Source organism: Colius striatus, chromosome 6 (genome assembly GCF_028858725.1).
Source record: "Colius striatus isolate bColStr4 chromosome 6, bColStr4.1.hap1, whole genome shotgun sequence".
NCBI classification, from domain to species: Eukaryota; Metazoa; Chordata; class Aves; order Coliiformes; family Coliidae; genus Colius; species Colius striatus.
Window position 1 is genome coordinate 6026753 of NC_084764.1, and position 12913 is coordinate 6039665.

General features: G+C 43.9%; 1 protein-coding gene across 8 annotated transcripts in view; it reads left to right on the forward strand.

Moving 5' to 3' along the window:
* The window catches only part of MADD (MAP kinase activating death domain), a 78238-nt gene that overhangs the window by 19288 nt on the left and 46037 nt on the right, over positions 1-12913 (forward strand). For 5 of the 8 annotated variants that reach the window (XM_061998276.1, XM_061998281.1, XM_061998278.1 and 2 more), the window contains exons 4-13: positions 2515-2818; positions 3141-3272; positions 4446-4559; positions 5266-5346; positions 6987-7043; positions 7791-7969; positions 8552-8787; positions 9150-9306; positions 10330-10433; positions 12467-12660. In XM_061998276.1, coding sequence (XP_061854260.1) covers positions 2515-2818; positions 3141-3272; positions 4446-4559; positions 5266-5346; positions 6987-7043; positions 7791-7969; positions 8552-8787; positions 9150-9306; positions 10330-10433; positions 12467-12660 — 1558 coding nt within the window. The remainder of the gene's footprint in view (positions 1-2514; positions 2819-3140; positions 3273-4445; positions 4560-5265; positions 5347-6986; positions 7044-7790; positions 7970-8551; positions 8788-9149; positions 9307-10329; positions 10434-12466; positions 12661-12913) is intronic. The other 3 variants (XM_061998280.1, XM_061998282.1, XM_061998284.1) reach the window with 1 other exon arrangement.

Sequence of the window (12913 nt, forward strand, 5' to 3'; positions counted from 1 at the left end):
GGTCCCTTCCAACCCCACCAGTCTATGATTCTGTAACCTGGTATGATTTTCATTTTTGTAGGCCTAGGGAGGCTCTTTTCTGCCAACAACTGACTGAGCATCATCTTTTCTGAAGCATAGCACCGATGCTGTTATCCTTGCTTTGGCATATAAGCTCTGTATACGTCATGTCAGCTCGGTGTACGTCAGGGCCCATTCACTGGAAAATTAAACAGCCAAGAAATAACAGAGAGAATTTCCACTTGGGGCAAGAGGGAAATGACGAAAGTGTGCTTAATGAGCTTATGAAACAATCTGAACTTCAGCGTGGGAGAGAAAAGCTAGAGAAGCAGGAATGGCTGAAAGAGATCAAAGTATGATATTTGAAGGGCAGAGGGAGGAGAGGTAGAAAACAAAGCAGTTGTCTAGGAAGCATGTGGGAATGGGGGTTGGTAACAGCAGATTAACAGGAACTCGATGTATTTTTATTGTGATGTAGTAATTTACATATCTCTGCTGTTATCACGTTGAGTATGTAGCAAAAGCCGTTGCAGTGTAGGATACAGAAGGAACAATGTTCTTATGTCTGTCAGCTGGAGATGTATATCTGTGCTATGGTGTCTGACACCAACATTCCAGGATGATGTTTTTCTTTCCAGTATACTAGCTGAGGAGAGAATATACACATCTCTGGAGAAAGAGGGATTATCTCAATAGTAAGAGGGATGAGGCTATGAGATTGCTCATAATGTGAGTTAAACAGCTTGGTACACTCAAACTTGTCAAAAGCAAACAATGACAGGAAATCTATCATTTTCATCTTTATAAGACCCTCTCTGTCTGAGTGACAGAGAAGGGAGGGCAAGAGAAGGAATGCTGTGCATACAACTCTGAGAAAAGTAAAGCACCAGGTTTAAATTACCATGTGGTTTGGAAGCCATGACCTGGAAAAGTAGAATAGTTTTGAAGTTGTGGCAGAATGAAGGTGAAACTCAATCCTTAGAGCTTGCAAAACCTTGAGCATGCATTAGGTTAATAACCTAATGTCCTGTGCAATGCAAGCAGCTGAAAGAAGAGGGGAGGATGAGAAGCATCACAGTTCTTGAGAGGTATTATCTCAAATTGTAATCTGCAATTGCCCTTCTTTTGATTCCTCCAAATTGATCTTACTTCTTCTTCCTTTCTGAAGCCGCCCATTATCATCATCATTTTTCTTTTGTAAATTGTGAACTGTAAGGTAGAAGCTCTTAATTTAAACCCATACCATTCTAAGGGATTAGTACAGTAACTGAAAGTCTTTATCAGGCTTGGGTTTTTTTCAGAATGGCTACAACCAGTTTTTGGCATTCACTGTGCTACAACATTAAAGGCAAGCCACTTTGTTTCCCTTGGTAGACACAGTTTCTTGTCTGAAGACCTGAAGGTCCTGGGCAATGCTCTATGTCCATTTTGGCTAGTCTTTCTGTGAGCTACAGATTTGTAGATTGCTGCAAAAATTACTGCTTGTTTTGTTAAAGTACCTAAATGCTTTCTAGACAGCTTTCAGAAGTTGATATTCGTAGCTCAAAAGCATCCACTTCTGGGTGGATCCACTCTTCTGCATTGGAGAGTGATACAGTGCAATTTAGGATAGGATGGAAAAAAGTATTTTATCATGCCAAAACATCTCAGAGATCTTGCTGTGGCATATTTTTATTATCTGAGGTTTAGTTCCTTTTCTTGCAAAGATCTGTAGAGCTGCTGGGAGAAGAATTCTACAGGCAATTGGTTTACTGCAATTCTGGATGAGGTAGGTGAGTACCCAAGTGTGCTGAGTTTCAAGCACCAGGGTGATGACTCCTAGAGAGAATCCAGTGGAGGGCCACCAAGAGACTGGAACATCTCTCTTATGAGCAAAGGCTGAAGGCCCTGGGGCTGTTAAGCCTGGAGGAGACTGAGGGGAGATTTCGTTAACAAAAGTATTTGAAAGGTGTATGTCAAGAGGATGGGGCAACACTTTTTTCTGTAGTGTCCAGTGACAGGACAAGGTGTAATGGACATGAGCTGGAACAAAAGAAGTTCCACTTAAACACAAGGAGAAACTTGTTTGGTGCTGAGGTGAGGGAGCCCTGGCCCAGGCTGCCCGAGGAGGGTGTGGAGGCTCCTTCTCTGGAGCTTTCCAAACCCACCTGGACACGTTCCTGTGTGACCTGCTGGAGGGGAACCTGCTTTAGCAGGGGGGTTGGACTGGTTGAGTTCTAAAGGTCTCTTCCAACCCCCCACCATTCTGTGATCTGATCCTAACGGAACTCTTCAAATGAATGAAAGAATCTCAGATGCAAGGGACATACTTGTATTGACTCCTACCACTGGAAAGTTTCTGCTTTCCCACAGTGGTTGTTTCAGGAAGCTTAAATCCCTCCTGGAACAGAATATGTCTCTGAGTGACCAAATGTTTGTTAGCCGCATCTTTCATTTCCTGGTGGATCTGCCTTTCCCTGGAAGAGCCATGTGGAATGCTCTCACAGCATTAACCTGGTTGTTCTCCCTGTACAGGGATACGATGTGGCGGATTTTCACAGGCTCCCTCCTGGTGGAAGAGAAATCCAGCGCGTTGCTGCACGACCTGAGGGAGATCGAGGCCTGGATCTACCGGCTGCTGCGCTCGCCGATGCCGGTCGCCGGTCAGAAGCGAGTGGATGTGGAAGTCTTGCCCCATGAGTTGCAACCAGCTTTGACCTTTGCTCTCCCTGATCCATCCCGCTTCACCTTGGTGGATTTTCCATTACATCTGCCTTTGGAGTTGTTGGGAGTGGATGCCTGCCTGCAGGTGCTGACCTGCATCCTTCTGGAGCACAAGGTAAGAGTTAATCTCTGATAGGTATATAGGAAGCTCAGCCCTCTTCAAAACCAGGGTGGGCTGGATGTATAGAAGAGCTGTCTCCTGCACTGCCTAGAATTAATTTGTCAGTGGGGGAAAGAAATAGCTAGTTTTGAGTTTCCTGTTTTTCTCTAACTCAAAAAAAGCACCTGATGCTTGTTTTCAGACAAATCAATGGAGGGTTGCCCAGTTCCCAGCCATCAAATCAGAGGCCTGCAGGCTGTGAGCTTTGTATACCCCCAGGGGGGGGATTGGAAGTGAAGGGTTGCTGCAGTGCTGACAGGAGTTTCTGTGGTTGCAGGTTGTATTGCAGTCCCGAGATTATAATGCGCTCTCGATGTCTGTGATGGCCTTTGTGGCTATGATCTACCCACTAGAGTACATGTTCCCAGTGATCCCTCTGCTTCCCACATGCATGGCCTCTGCAGAACAGGTATGTGGGTTTTTTTCCTTGATTGGTCTTTTGTAAAAGATGTTTCCCTGATACCTGAAACTTATATACGAGTAGTCCTTGTTTCCTTCCCCACTGTTTTCTCAGGGGTTGTAGCAAAATCTGCTTTACAGAGAGCATTCTTTGAGCACAACTATTTAAATCATAGGTAAAACCACTTTTATTTAGGCCATCTCCAAACCATACTTAGTGAATAGTATAATTTAAAGCAGTAGTTAACCAGTAATAGACTGAAAGGACATGATGAGTATTTACCCCCTACTGTCTCCACAACTGAGTGTTAAGGTTTGTTGGGTAGGGTCCAGAGTAATATTTAAGGATGCTTGAGGAGTCTTGGCTCAGAGTTTAGGACATGTGATTTTTTTCTCCTGAATGTTCCTTCAGCTGAGAGTCTGGGTTTTGCTAATAGTCAGCTCTCTGCAGGAGCTCATTATTTTGCTTTGAAAGACAGAATTCAGTCCATGTTACTACTTCAGTGCTGTCCAGAAACTGATGGTGCAGGTTTGTTCTTGTACCACCCCTTGGAGGTGACCAACTGTTCTAGATTTAAAGAACAGATTAGCCTCTCCAGCTGCTACCTGCTTTACTGGTTTTGACCTTTTCCCTTTGCTGACTCCCTTATCAGGAACAACTTGAATTTCCCCTTAAGTTTTCCACATCTGAAGAAATGTGCCTATTTCTTCTGCTCCCTAGAGATGTTACTATTTTGAAACCAAATTACCATTACATGGGTAAGGGTAAAGCCATGTTTACAATGGCACAGACTCAGTTTGAGCTGAGGATGTATCCATCTGTGACTTGCTGCTTCTCTAGTTAGGCTCTTACTCTGAACATCTCATTTCTTGGTCCATGATAGATATGGCAAGGTGTTAGATTAACTGCTTTTTTCTCAGGAGCTGTGCAGACATGTAAATTACATCCCAGGGGTGAGAGGGAGCATGGGAGGTAGAAATTTATTCTAGATGAAAATTGAAGCTCTTTGAGCAGGAGCTATTTGTGTGTGTGTGTGTTTCTGTTGTATGGAACTAGTTATTTATCAATGCCTTGCGTGCTGTTTCCTCTGCTGGAAATATACTGTAGTTAATAAATATTTGGGAAGAACATGATGATATCAGCTGAACATTTTGTCCTTATTAAAGTCTTTCATTCTCTCAGTTGCTTCTGGCCCCTACACCATATATCATTGGCGTTCCAGCAAGTTTCTTCCTTTACAAACTGGATTTTAAAATGCCTGATGATGTATGGCTTATTGACCTGGATACCAATAGGGTAAGTGGTACCTGTAAGATCTTGTGGCTTTGTTTCCAGGGAACTGTGTACTGTGTACCCACTGAGAGTTTAAGAATGCCTGGCCTCTATCTGCCTTTGCCACTCCCATCTTAAACTTTGGGATTCTGTTCCTTACTATGTCTCAAGATCGCCGTTTCTTGCTCCTAAGGCATTCTTTTGCAGTTACTCCATCTGGCTATACCATTAGAAGAGAAATCCTCAAAGAAAATCATTGTATTCAAGAGCTATCTTGAGTAATTGTGTCCCTGTTTCTCTTAGCCCTACTTAAGAAACCCAATCTGATAAGAACTTTCCAGCAGCATTGGTTGTCATGCTTCAAATGGGACCGTGTATCCCACTTCCTGCTGGGGCATGAGCAAGGCTAATTCAAGGGAAATGTGTGTAACATCTTCTACTTGATGGAAATTCCAAGGGATGAGTGTGGGTTCATTTGAACTTCTTTTTTTAGTGTGGTAAATGATAAAGTAACTCCTCCATTGTCTGTGATATAGTAAAGAATAACAACCATAAGGAAGTGAAAATCAAAGTAATGGTGGAAGTGTCTGGGGCATTTGTGGGCTTTGGAAAAAGTAATTCTTTTGTGGCTTTTATTCCTTGTCTCTGGAATGGGGGAGGTTCAGGAGATTCTGTTTTGGAAATTACTACAGCTGGGGAATTTTTAGTCTGTTGCTGTGCTTAATTCCAGGTGATTGTTCCCCCGAATGCAGAATCTTTGCCAGCCTTGCCAGAACCAGAAGCTACAGAGCTGAAGAAGCATCTGAAACAGGTAATAAACACTTTAGGGAAAGGACTTGGATTCAGTAGAACTTGGCAGATGCAGTCTTGCACAGCTCATCTGCTATACTGGACAAGAATGCAAGTCAGCAAGTGTAAAGCAAATTGTGTTAAAAGCAGGTGTGTATCCTGATGAGATCCCTGAGCTTTTTATGACTTTTTAACATTGTCTTCTCCTGACTAAGCTAAATCTCAGGCTTTGATCTTGTTTCAGTTACCTCTGTAATTTTTGCCACTCGTTCTATATCTCGCTGTCTCTGCTGCATTCACTGAAAGAGGGTAGATTTAGATTAGATACAAGGAAGAAATTCTTCCCTGTGTAAGTGATAAGGCACTGGAAGAGGCTGCCTAGAGAGGTTGTGTTGCCATCCCTGGAAGTGTTCAAGGACAAGTTGGATTTGGCTTGGAGCAACCTGGTCTAGTGGAAGGTGTCTCTGCCCATGGCAGAGACTTGGAACGAGATGAGTTTAAAATCCCTTCCATCCCATACCCTTTTACGGTTCTATGATTTGTAGGGGAAGCACAGGACTAGGATTTTTATGATGACCCGTTTGAGATGCCTCTTTCATATATTGGTCCAGTTAGAACATTTCCTGTATTAGAATACAACAGCATTTTCAGGTTTTGTTCATGTTTGGGGCTGATTTGCTTCCGGTTGGTGCAGAAGTTTCCAGATTCCTCCTATACATTTGCCACATGGGCTTTAAACTCTGACCTGATCCATCAAGCTATGATCATCTTTGTTTCCCCTCCATTCACAGATCTGTGTGTTGAGGTCTCAGTCTCTCCTCTCAGGTCCTGCTAAGCCATTAATCAGCTTGGGTCATCCTGGCTGATCGTGTCAAGCAGGTTTTATCTCTTTATTTCTGTTTTCCTTACGCATGCTGCATGCAGTATCTAAAGGTAAAGTGTGTTACTAACGTGATGAGATGTGCTCTTTCTCTCTCCTCATAGACCAGGAGAGCAAACCGTGTCACCTCTGTGATACACCAGTACCTGCTGTCAGCACAGATGGAAGCGATGTGTTGCTTGGAGTTTTGTTAGATTCACCTTCTCCCTGCTTCTGCCTCACCCCCTTGCAATTTCAGGCACTGTTCAGGAAAACACTAGGCAGAGTGGGATATCAGAAGAACAAATTGGAATTTCCTTGGAGATGTGTTTGAAATTCTCAGTGTCACCCAAATTCAGGTTACATCCCTGTGTGTTCCTCTAGGCATTATCATTAAGAGTTGACCATTGGCAAAAGAGGGCTACTGGCTGCTGCATGAAGTAGAGATGACTAAATTGTGGCCCACATGGCTAAGTTTAGAGCTTTTGTGTGCCTTTGGGTCTTGGTGTCAACGAATACAATTCAGGATATCTGCTTTTAAACTGCAGTAGCAAGTTCTGAGCTGCCTCAATAAGGACAACAGCCTTCCAAAGCAGCCAGGTGTGAATGTTTGGGGGTGGGGCAGTGAGACCTTTTTCCCAAGATGTGCCTATTTTGTGGTCCCTTTCGTTTCCTCTCATTTGTGATATTTGGTAGTAATAGATTTTTTTTTTTCCCTTCCATCTGTTTCTCTGTGGTCATGTGTTCGTCTTGGCTCTGATGGGCTGCTGCTGTTATCATATGATCTTCCATCTTGCCTCCAGTGTCTGGTTAGCATGACTGCAATCACTCAGAAACAGCTGCTCACTCCTGACAACAAGGTTCTTTATTTTATTCTTTTCCCCTTCGATTTTCCATTTTGCCCTTTTTCCTTTGGAGTTTTTTGTTTTGTTTTGTTTTATATGTTTGTTTATTTTTGAAATAAAAAGATGACAACTCTGTGGGCAAATGGGAGAAATGAGGAAGGTTTAGGATAGATCTGGGTGCCCAGGACTGATTTACCACTTGTGCTGCTCCAGTGCATATGCATGAAGATGTTAAGAGGGTTGAAGAGGATGGTATAGCTTTATGGAGAGATGAAGACCTCATTCAAATGGGAAGTGGAGGTTTGCAAAGATGCAGGCAAATGCCTGTGTAAAGGTGTTTCCACGTTGTCCTGGGATGTCAAACTCACTTGTTTAATGGCCAAGTTGCAAGGCAAGTTTCAAGGCCTCTAGGTCTCAAGGTATATTCACATTGCACATGGGAATAACTACATTAAGTTGTACCCAGTTGCCACGCTGCTAATTGTCCAGTTTGGGCTGTTTTCATGTCACGAATGATCTCACAAAGTGGACTTCTGAGCTTGGCCAGCTCCAGGACTCTTTCAACATTGAGACCTTTTTGGCAGTCCCCATGAAGGAGGGCCTGGAGATATTTGTTGACTCAGCGTAGGAGATGGTTTAAGACAAGCTAATGGAGCATGCACAGTTGTTGCAATTGCCTAGAGGGCAGGGTAGCTCTGATCTCCCTTGTTCCTTGAATAACTTTTCTTGCTAAATACGTGCATAAATGTTGTCCTTTGTTAGGCATTGGCCAGCATGAGCCTGAATACTCAGCCCATTCTTAATCTAGAGAAGTTCCATGAGGGGCAGGAGGTGCCACTGCTGCTGGGAAGACCACAGAATGATTTGCAGTCCACTCCCTCCACAGAATTCAACCCTCTCATCTATGGAAACGATGTGGACTCTGTGGATGTGGCTACCAGGTGAGACTGAATGGAAAGGCACTGTCGAGCCTTCACAGAGTTTGCACTTCCATGGGTCCTGTGGTTGAAGCAGCATCTTCCAGGTTCTACTGCAGGTTCCACTTTACATCATGGGGGGAAAAAGGAGCAGAAATTAGTGTTTATCTCGGATCTCTTAACTGGATAAACATAACTGTCTTGAGGTATTGTTTTGTTTCTTGCATATTCCTTTAGATATCCACTTTACCTGGACTTGTCAGTCTGGTATTGTATCCTTGACTGAAATCACAAGCCTTGAACTACAAAAAAAGCTGGAGGCCTAGCTGTCACCTCAGCTAGTGAATGTGAGAACCATGTCACTCATTCAGTGACTCTTGATGGTGAGGTGGTGAATTAAAACAAAACAGTTTTTTGGGGTGTCTTTGGGTTTTGTTTTCTCTTTTTTAAAGACCACTGTTTTCTAAGAAGATCTTTTCCTACTGGGTTACCATTCTTCAAAGGATGGAAACATTGCCTGCTGTATAGCTTTTAAAGGCTCCCTATCTTCTTTTCTGTTGTGTTCAGTGCTTTTTATCTGATATATTGTCCTCTGTTTCTTTCTAGGGTTGCTATGGTGAGATTTTTCAACTCACCAAATGTTTTGCAAGGTTTCCAGATGCACACTCGAACTCTTCGTCTCTTCCCACGACCAGTTGTGGCCTTCCAGGCAAATTCTTTTCTTGCCTCTAGGCCAAAGCAAACACCTTTTGCAGATAAGCTTTCCAGGACACAGGCAGTAGAATACTTTGGAGAATGGTCACTCAATCCTACTAACTATGCTTTCCAAAGAATTCATAACAGTAAGTTTTGTTCTTCCCTTTCCTGCCCTTTGATGTAATGCAGCAAATGAAAAAGCAGAGGGATTGTGGGGGAGGATGTAATGTTATACTACTTTATTCCTGCTGGGGAGGGAAAGGCAGTTCAAAGAACATTTTTTCTCTTTCTGTTTCTGTCCTGTGTTTCTGCAAAGCCTTATTAACCACTCACCCCTCCAATTAATTTTACCCCTTGTCTTGTTTGGTTATGGAGAACAATTTTTGTAGGCTTCTTAGAGTAGAGACTGTCCCTTCCTTTGTGCAAGACTTACTAGAGGGTAACCTCACTGTGAATGAAGCCTTTGACACCAGTAAATGAGGGAATTCCCTCCCTGGTTTCTGTGCAGACATGTTCGACCCAGCACTGATCGGTGACAAACCCAAGTGGTATGCTCACCAGCTGCAGCCCATCCATTACCGTGTCTACGACAGTAATTCACAACTGGCTGAAGCACTGAATGTCCCAGCAGAGAAAGAAACAGATTCTGATCCCACTGATGACAGGTTAGTGGGGAACATCACCATAGTCATGTGACAGTTACTTCAGATTGCTGGGCCTTGCCTCTTGCTTCTCATTTGCAGCCTTTTCCTGTAGCCTGCCAGGTTGCTGTTTTGTTTCTCCTCTCTGGGCAGAATACTGACCCTGAAGTAAATTATCTCACTGCTCTGTCATCACAGCAACCTCTTAACCCTTTGTTAATGTCTTCTCAAGCCTTCATTTTATGTGATTCTCCATTTGTGTTTATCTGTTTTCTTTCGCTACCTACATGCCACTTGACATTTGGTATTTCCTCCTACCCTAGTGCTCTTTTCTTCCAAGCTGTTCTTTCTCTGGTTATTTCTGTTGCAGTACTACAAGTACTCCCACCCATCCTACCACTCTTTCAAATCTCTATTCAGTGCACATAGTTATGCAAAGCCTGTTCGTACTACCCACTGCAAAGCCTGTTCATACTACCCACTGCCTGAGACCTGCTTGTGTGTTCAGTAAACTAAGAGTACACTTTGTTGTTATAGTACCTTTGGCCATATTTCCCAGAGTTTTGAGTCTAGTTTTATTATCCTTCATTCTCTGCTAGTCTGTGAGATCCTTCAGGCTTGGACTTGCACATCTCTTACATTCTACACAGCACCAGTGATCCTAACAGAGTGGGATTTATTAGTAGTATAGAAGGGGAATGCTTTTACTTGTGATTTCCATTTCCCTTGAAGTTGTCATAAACACACAGACACTGAGAAATAATACACTACTCCCCACTCACTTATGCTTGACCTCACTGGCTTCGCTAAGAGCCTTTAAATGTCTTCTCCTATTGTCTCTTCATTTACCTCAAGATTATTTCATTTGCTGTGGCCTTTTGTGAAGCTGACTCCTGGCTCTTGCCGTAAATTTGTTAATAGAGACTGTAATATCATGAGATGTTTAACAGGCCCCTGACAACGGTGCTGATTCACATCTTTGAAACATCAGGCCCTGCTGTTGCTGTTATGCTGCCACTCATCTCTCTCTCTCACCTATTGTGGCAGTGGCAGTGACAGTGTTGACTATGATGACTCAAGTTCCTCCTACTCCTCCCTTGGTGACTTTGTGAGTGAGATGATGAAATGTGACATTAATGGCGATACCCCAAGTGAGTAACTTTTTTTACTTTCACAAAGTCCACACAGGTTCCTCTTCCCTATTTATCTACACCGTGGGAAAAGTGCCTCCTCTAAGTCCCTGAATCAGAGCAAAGTCTGACTCCATTATAGTCTTGCTCTGAGGTAAAAATGTGCTCTGTACTTAGTATCACACACGCAGAATCACACAGAATCTTAAGCATCCAGGGGTAGGCTGAAAAAAGACATTTTTCCTACTTATAAACAATGCCCTCCAAAGAACACTGAGAGGAGGAAGAACAGAAATAGGTACTGCTGAAAAAAGCTGCCACACTATATCTGGAAATAGGTTACTGCTGCCAGTAGATGCTGTGCAATGTAGGCAGTGGAGTACGAGCTTTCTCCTGCCCCCATATATTGGTTCTCAGTGCTGGCTTTAAGAAGTCATTCTATCCTAGTGGGGACAGGAAAATGCATTCTCTGTGCCTTATATGGGGGTTGCAGCAATAGCTTCTTTTGTGAGAGTGGGAAGCTCTCACTTCCTCAGATATACTAACTCCAGGAGTGCCAACACATTTCCTATGTCCCAGGGATGAGAGGTAATAATCATAAGTTGCAACAGGAGGGTTGGTGAGACTGTTGTCAGAGGATGTAGGGAGGCAACTAGGAAAGCCTTGTTGGAGTTGTGCCTTGCAAGGTCAAAGACAATGAAAAGAGCTTCTTCAAATACATTGTGGACAAAACTGACACTAGAGGCAATGTAGACCCGCTGCTGAATGAGGTGGGTGCCCTGGTGACAGAGGATACAGAGAAGGCAGAGTTACTGAATGCCTTCTTTGCCTCTGTCTATACTGCTGGAGCCTGTCCTGAGGAGCTCCAGACTTCAGAGGAAGTCAGGTTAAAGGAGGAGTTTTGTTTGGTTGATGGGGACTGGGCTAAGGATCAGTTGAGTAATCTGATGTACATAAATCCGTGGGCCCTGATGGGATGCACTCACGGGAGCTGGTGGAAGCCATTGCTAAACCACTCTCCATCATCTTCAGTAAGTCAGGGAGAACAGGAGAGGTGCCTGAGGACTGGAGGAGAGCAAATGTCACTCCAGTCTTCAAAAATGGCAAGAAGGAGGAGCCAGGTAACTACAGAGCAGTCAGCCTCACCTCTATCCTGTAAAGGTGATGGAGCGACTTATCCTGGGTGCTGTCTCCAGGCATCTAAAGGACAAGAGGGTCATTAGGAGCAGTCAGCATGGTTTTACCCAAGGGACGTCATGTTTGACCCACCTGATAACCTTTTATGAAGACATAACCAGATAGATAGATGGTGGTAGTGCTGTGGATGTGATTTATCTTGTTTTCAGCAAAGCATTTGACACCGTCTCCCACAGCATCCTGGCAGCAAAACTGAGAAAGTGTGGGCTGGATGGTCAGGTAGTGAGGTGGATTGTGAACTGGTTGAAGGGAAGAAGGCAGAGAGTTGAGATCCATGGGGCAGGGTCTAGTTGGAGGCCTGTATGAGTCCCTCAGGGTTTGGTACTGGAACCAGTACTGTTCAATCTATTCATTAATGATCTTGATGAGGGAACAGAGGCACTGTCAGCAAGTTTGCTGAGGATACTAAACTGGGGGGAGCGGCTGACACACCAGAAGGCTGTGCTGCTGTTCAACAAGAGCTGGACAGGCTGGAGGGTTAGGCAGGGAGAAATCTAATGAAATTCAAGAAGGGCAAGTGTAGAGTCTTGCATCTGAGAAAGAACAACCCCTTGTACCAGTACAGGTTGGGGAATCAACTGATGATGTGGTTAAACAGGTTTCCAGTATAGGATGTCAGACCTTGGAGGCTTTTGGAGCCCAGTGGGACAAGGCCCTGAGCCAACCCGCTTTAACTTTGAAGTTACCCCTGCTTTGAGCAGAGAATTGGAATAGATGACCTCCAAAAACCCTTTACAACTTAAATTTTAATGCAAGTTTATTCTACTGAGCAGTCCTCATCTGCTAGGGAGCTTTAGTTAGATGGGTGAAAGGCTGAGGAAGGCAATGTTCTTTAATGCAAAATGCTGTGTTTGCAGATGTTGACCCCCTGACCCACGCAGCTCTTGGTGATGCCAGTGAAGTGGAATTTGATGATTTTCAAGAATATTCAGGGGATTTGGATGAACAGGCCATGGACAGTGAAAATTCCCAAGAGAACAACCAGCCTCGTTCAAGTTCCAGTACTACAGCCAGTAGCAGCCCCAGCACTGTCATCCATGGAGTGAATCATGTGTGTACTGAGATGAGATGGGTGTGTTAGGATGTAAAGAATGAGAGAATGCACGAGGTTCTTCCTGAGAAGGTCAAAAGCCCATGAAACCACGCACAGATTAAATTGCTGTCTCTTTCTGGGCAAAGGGGAGTTTACTGGTACCCTCTTATGCTGGGGTAGAGCATTCCTGTACATAAAAGCTCCCATGCATTGAAAAACACAGCATTAACAGGGAGCATTAACAGGTTTTGACTGCAGGGAATTACTCTTA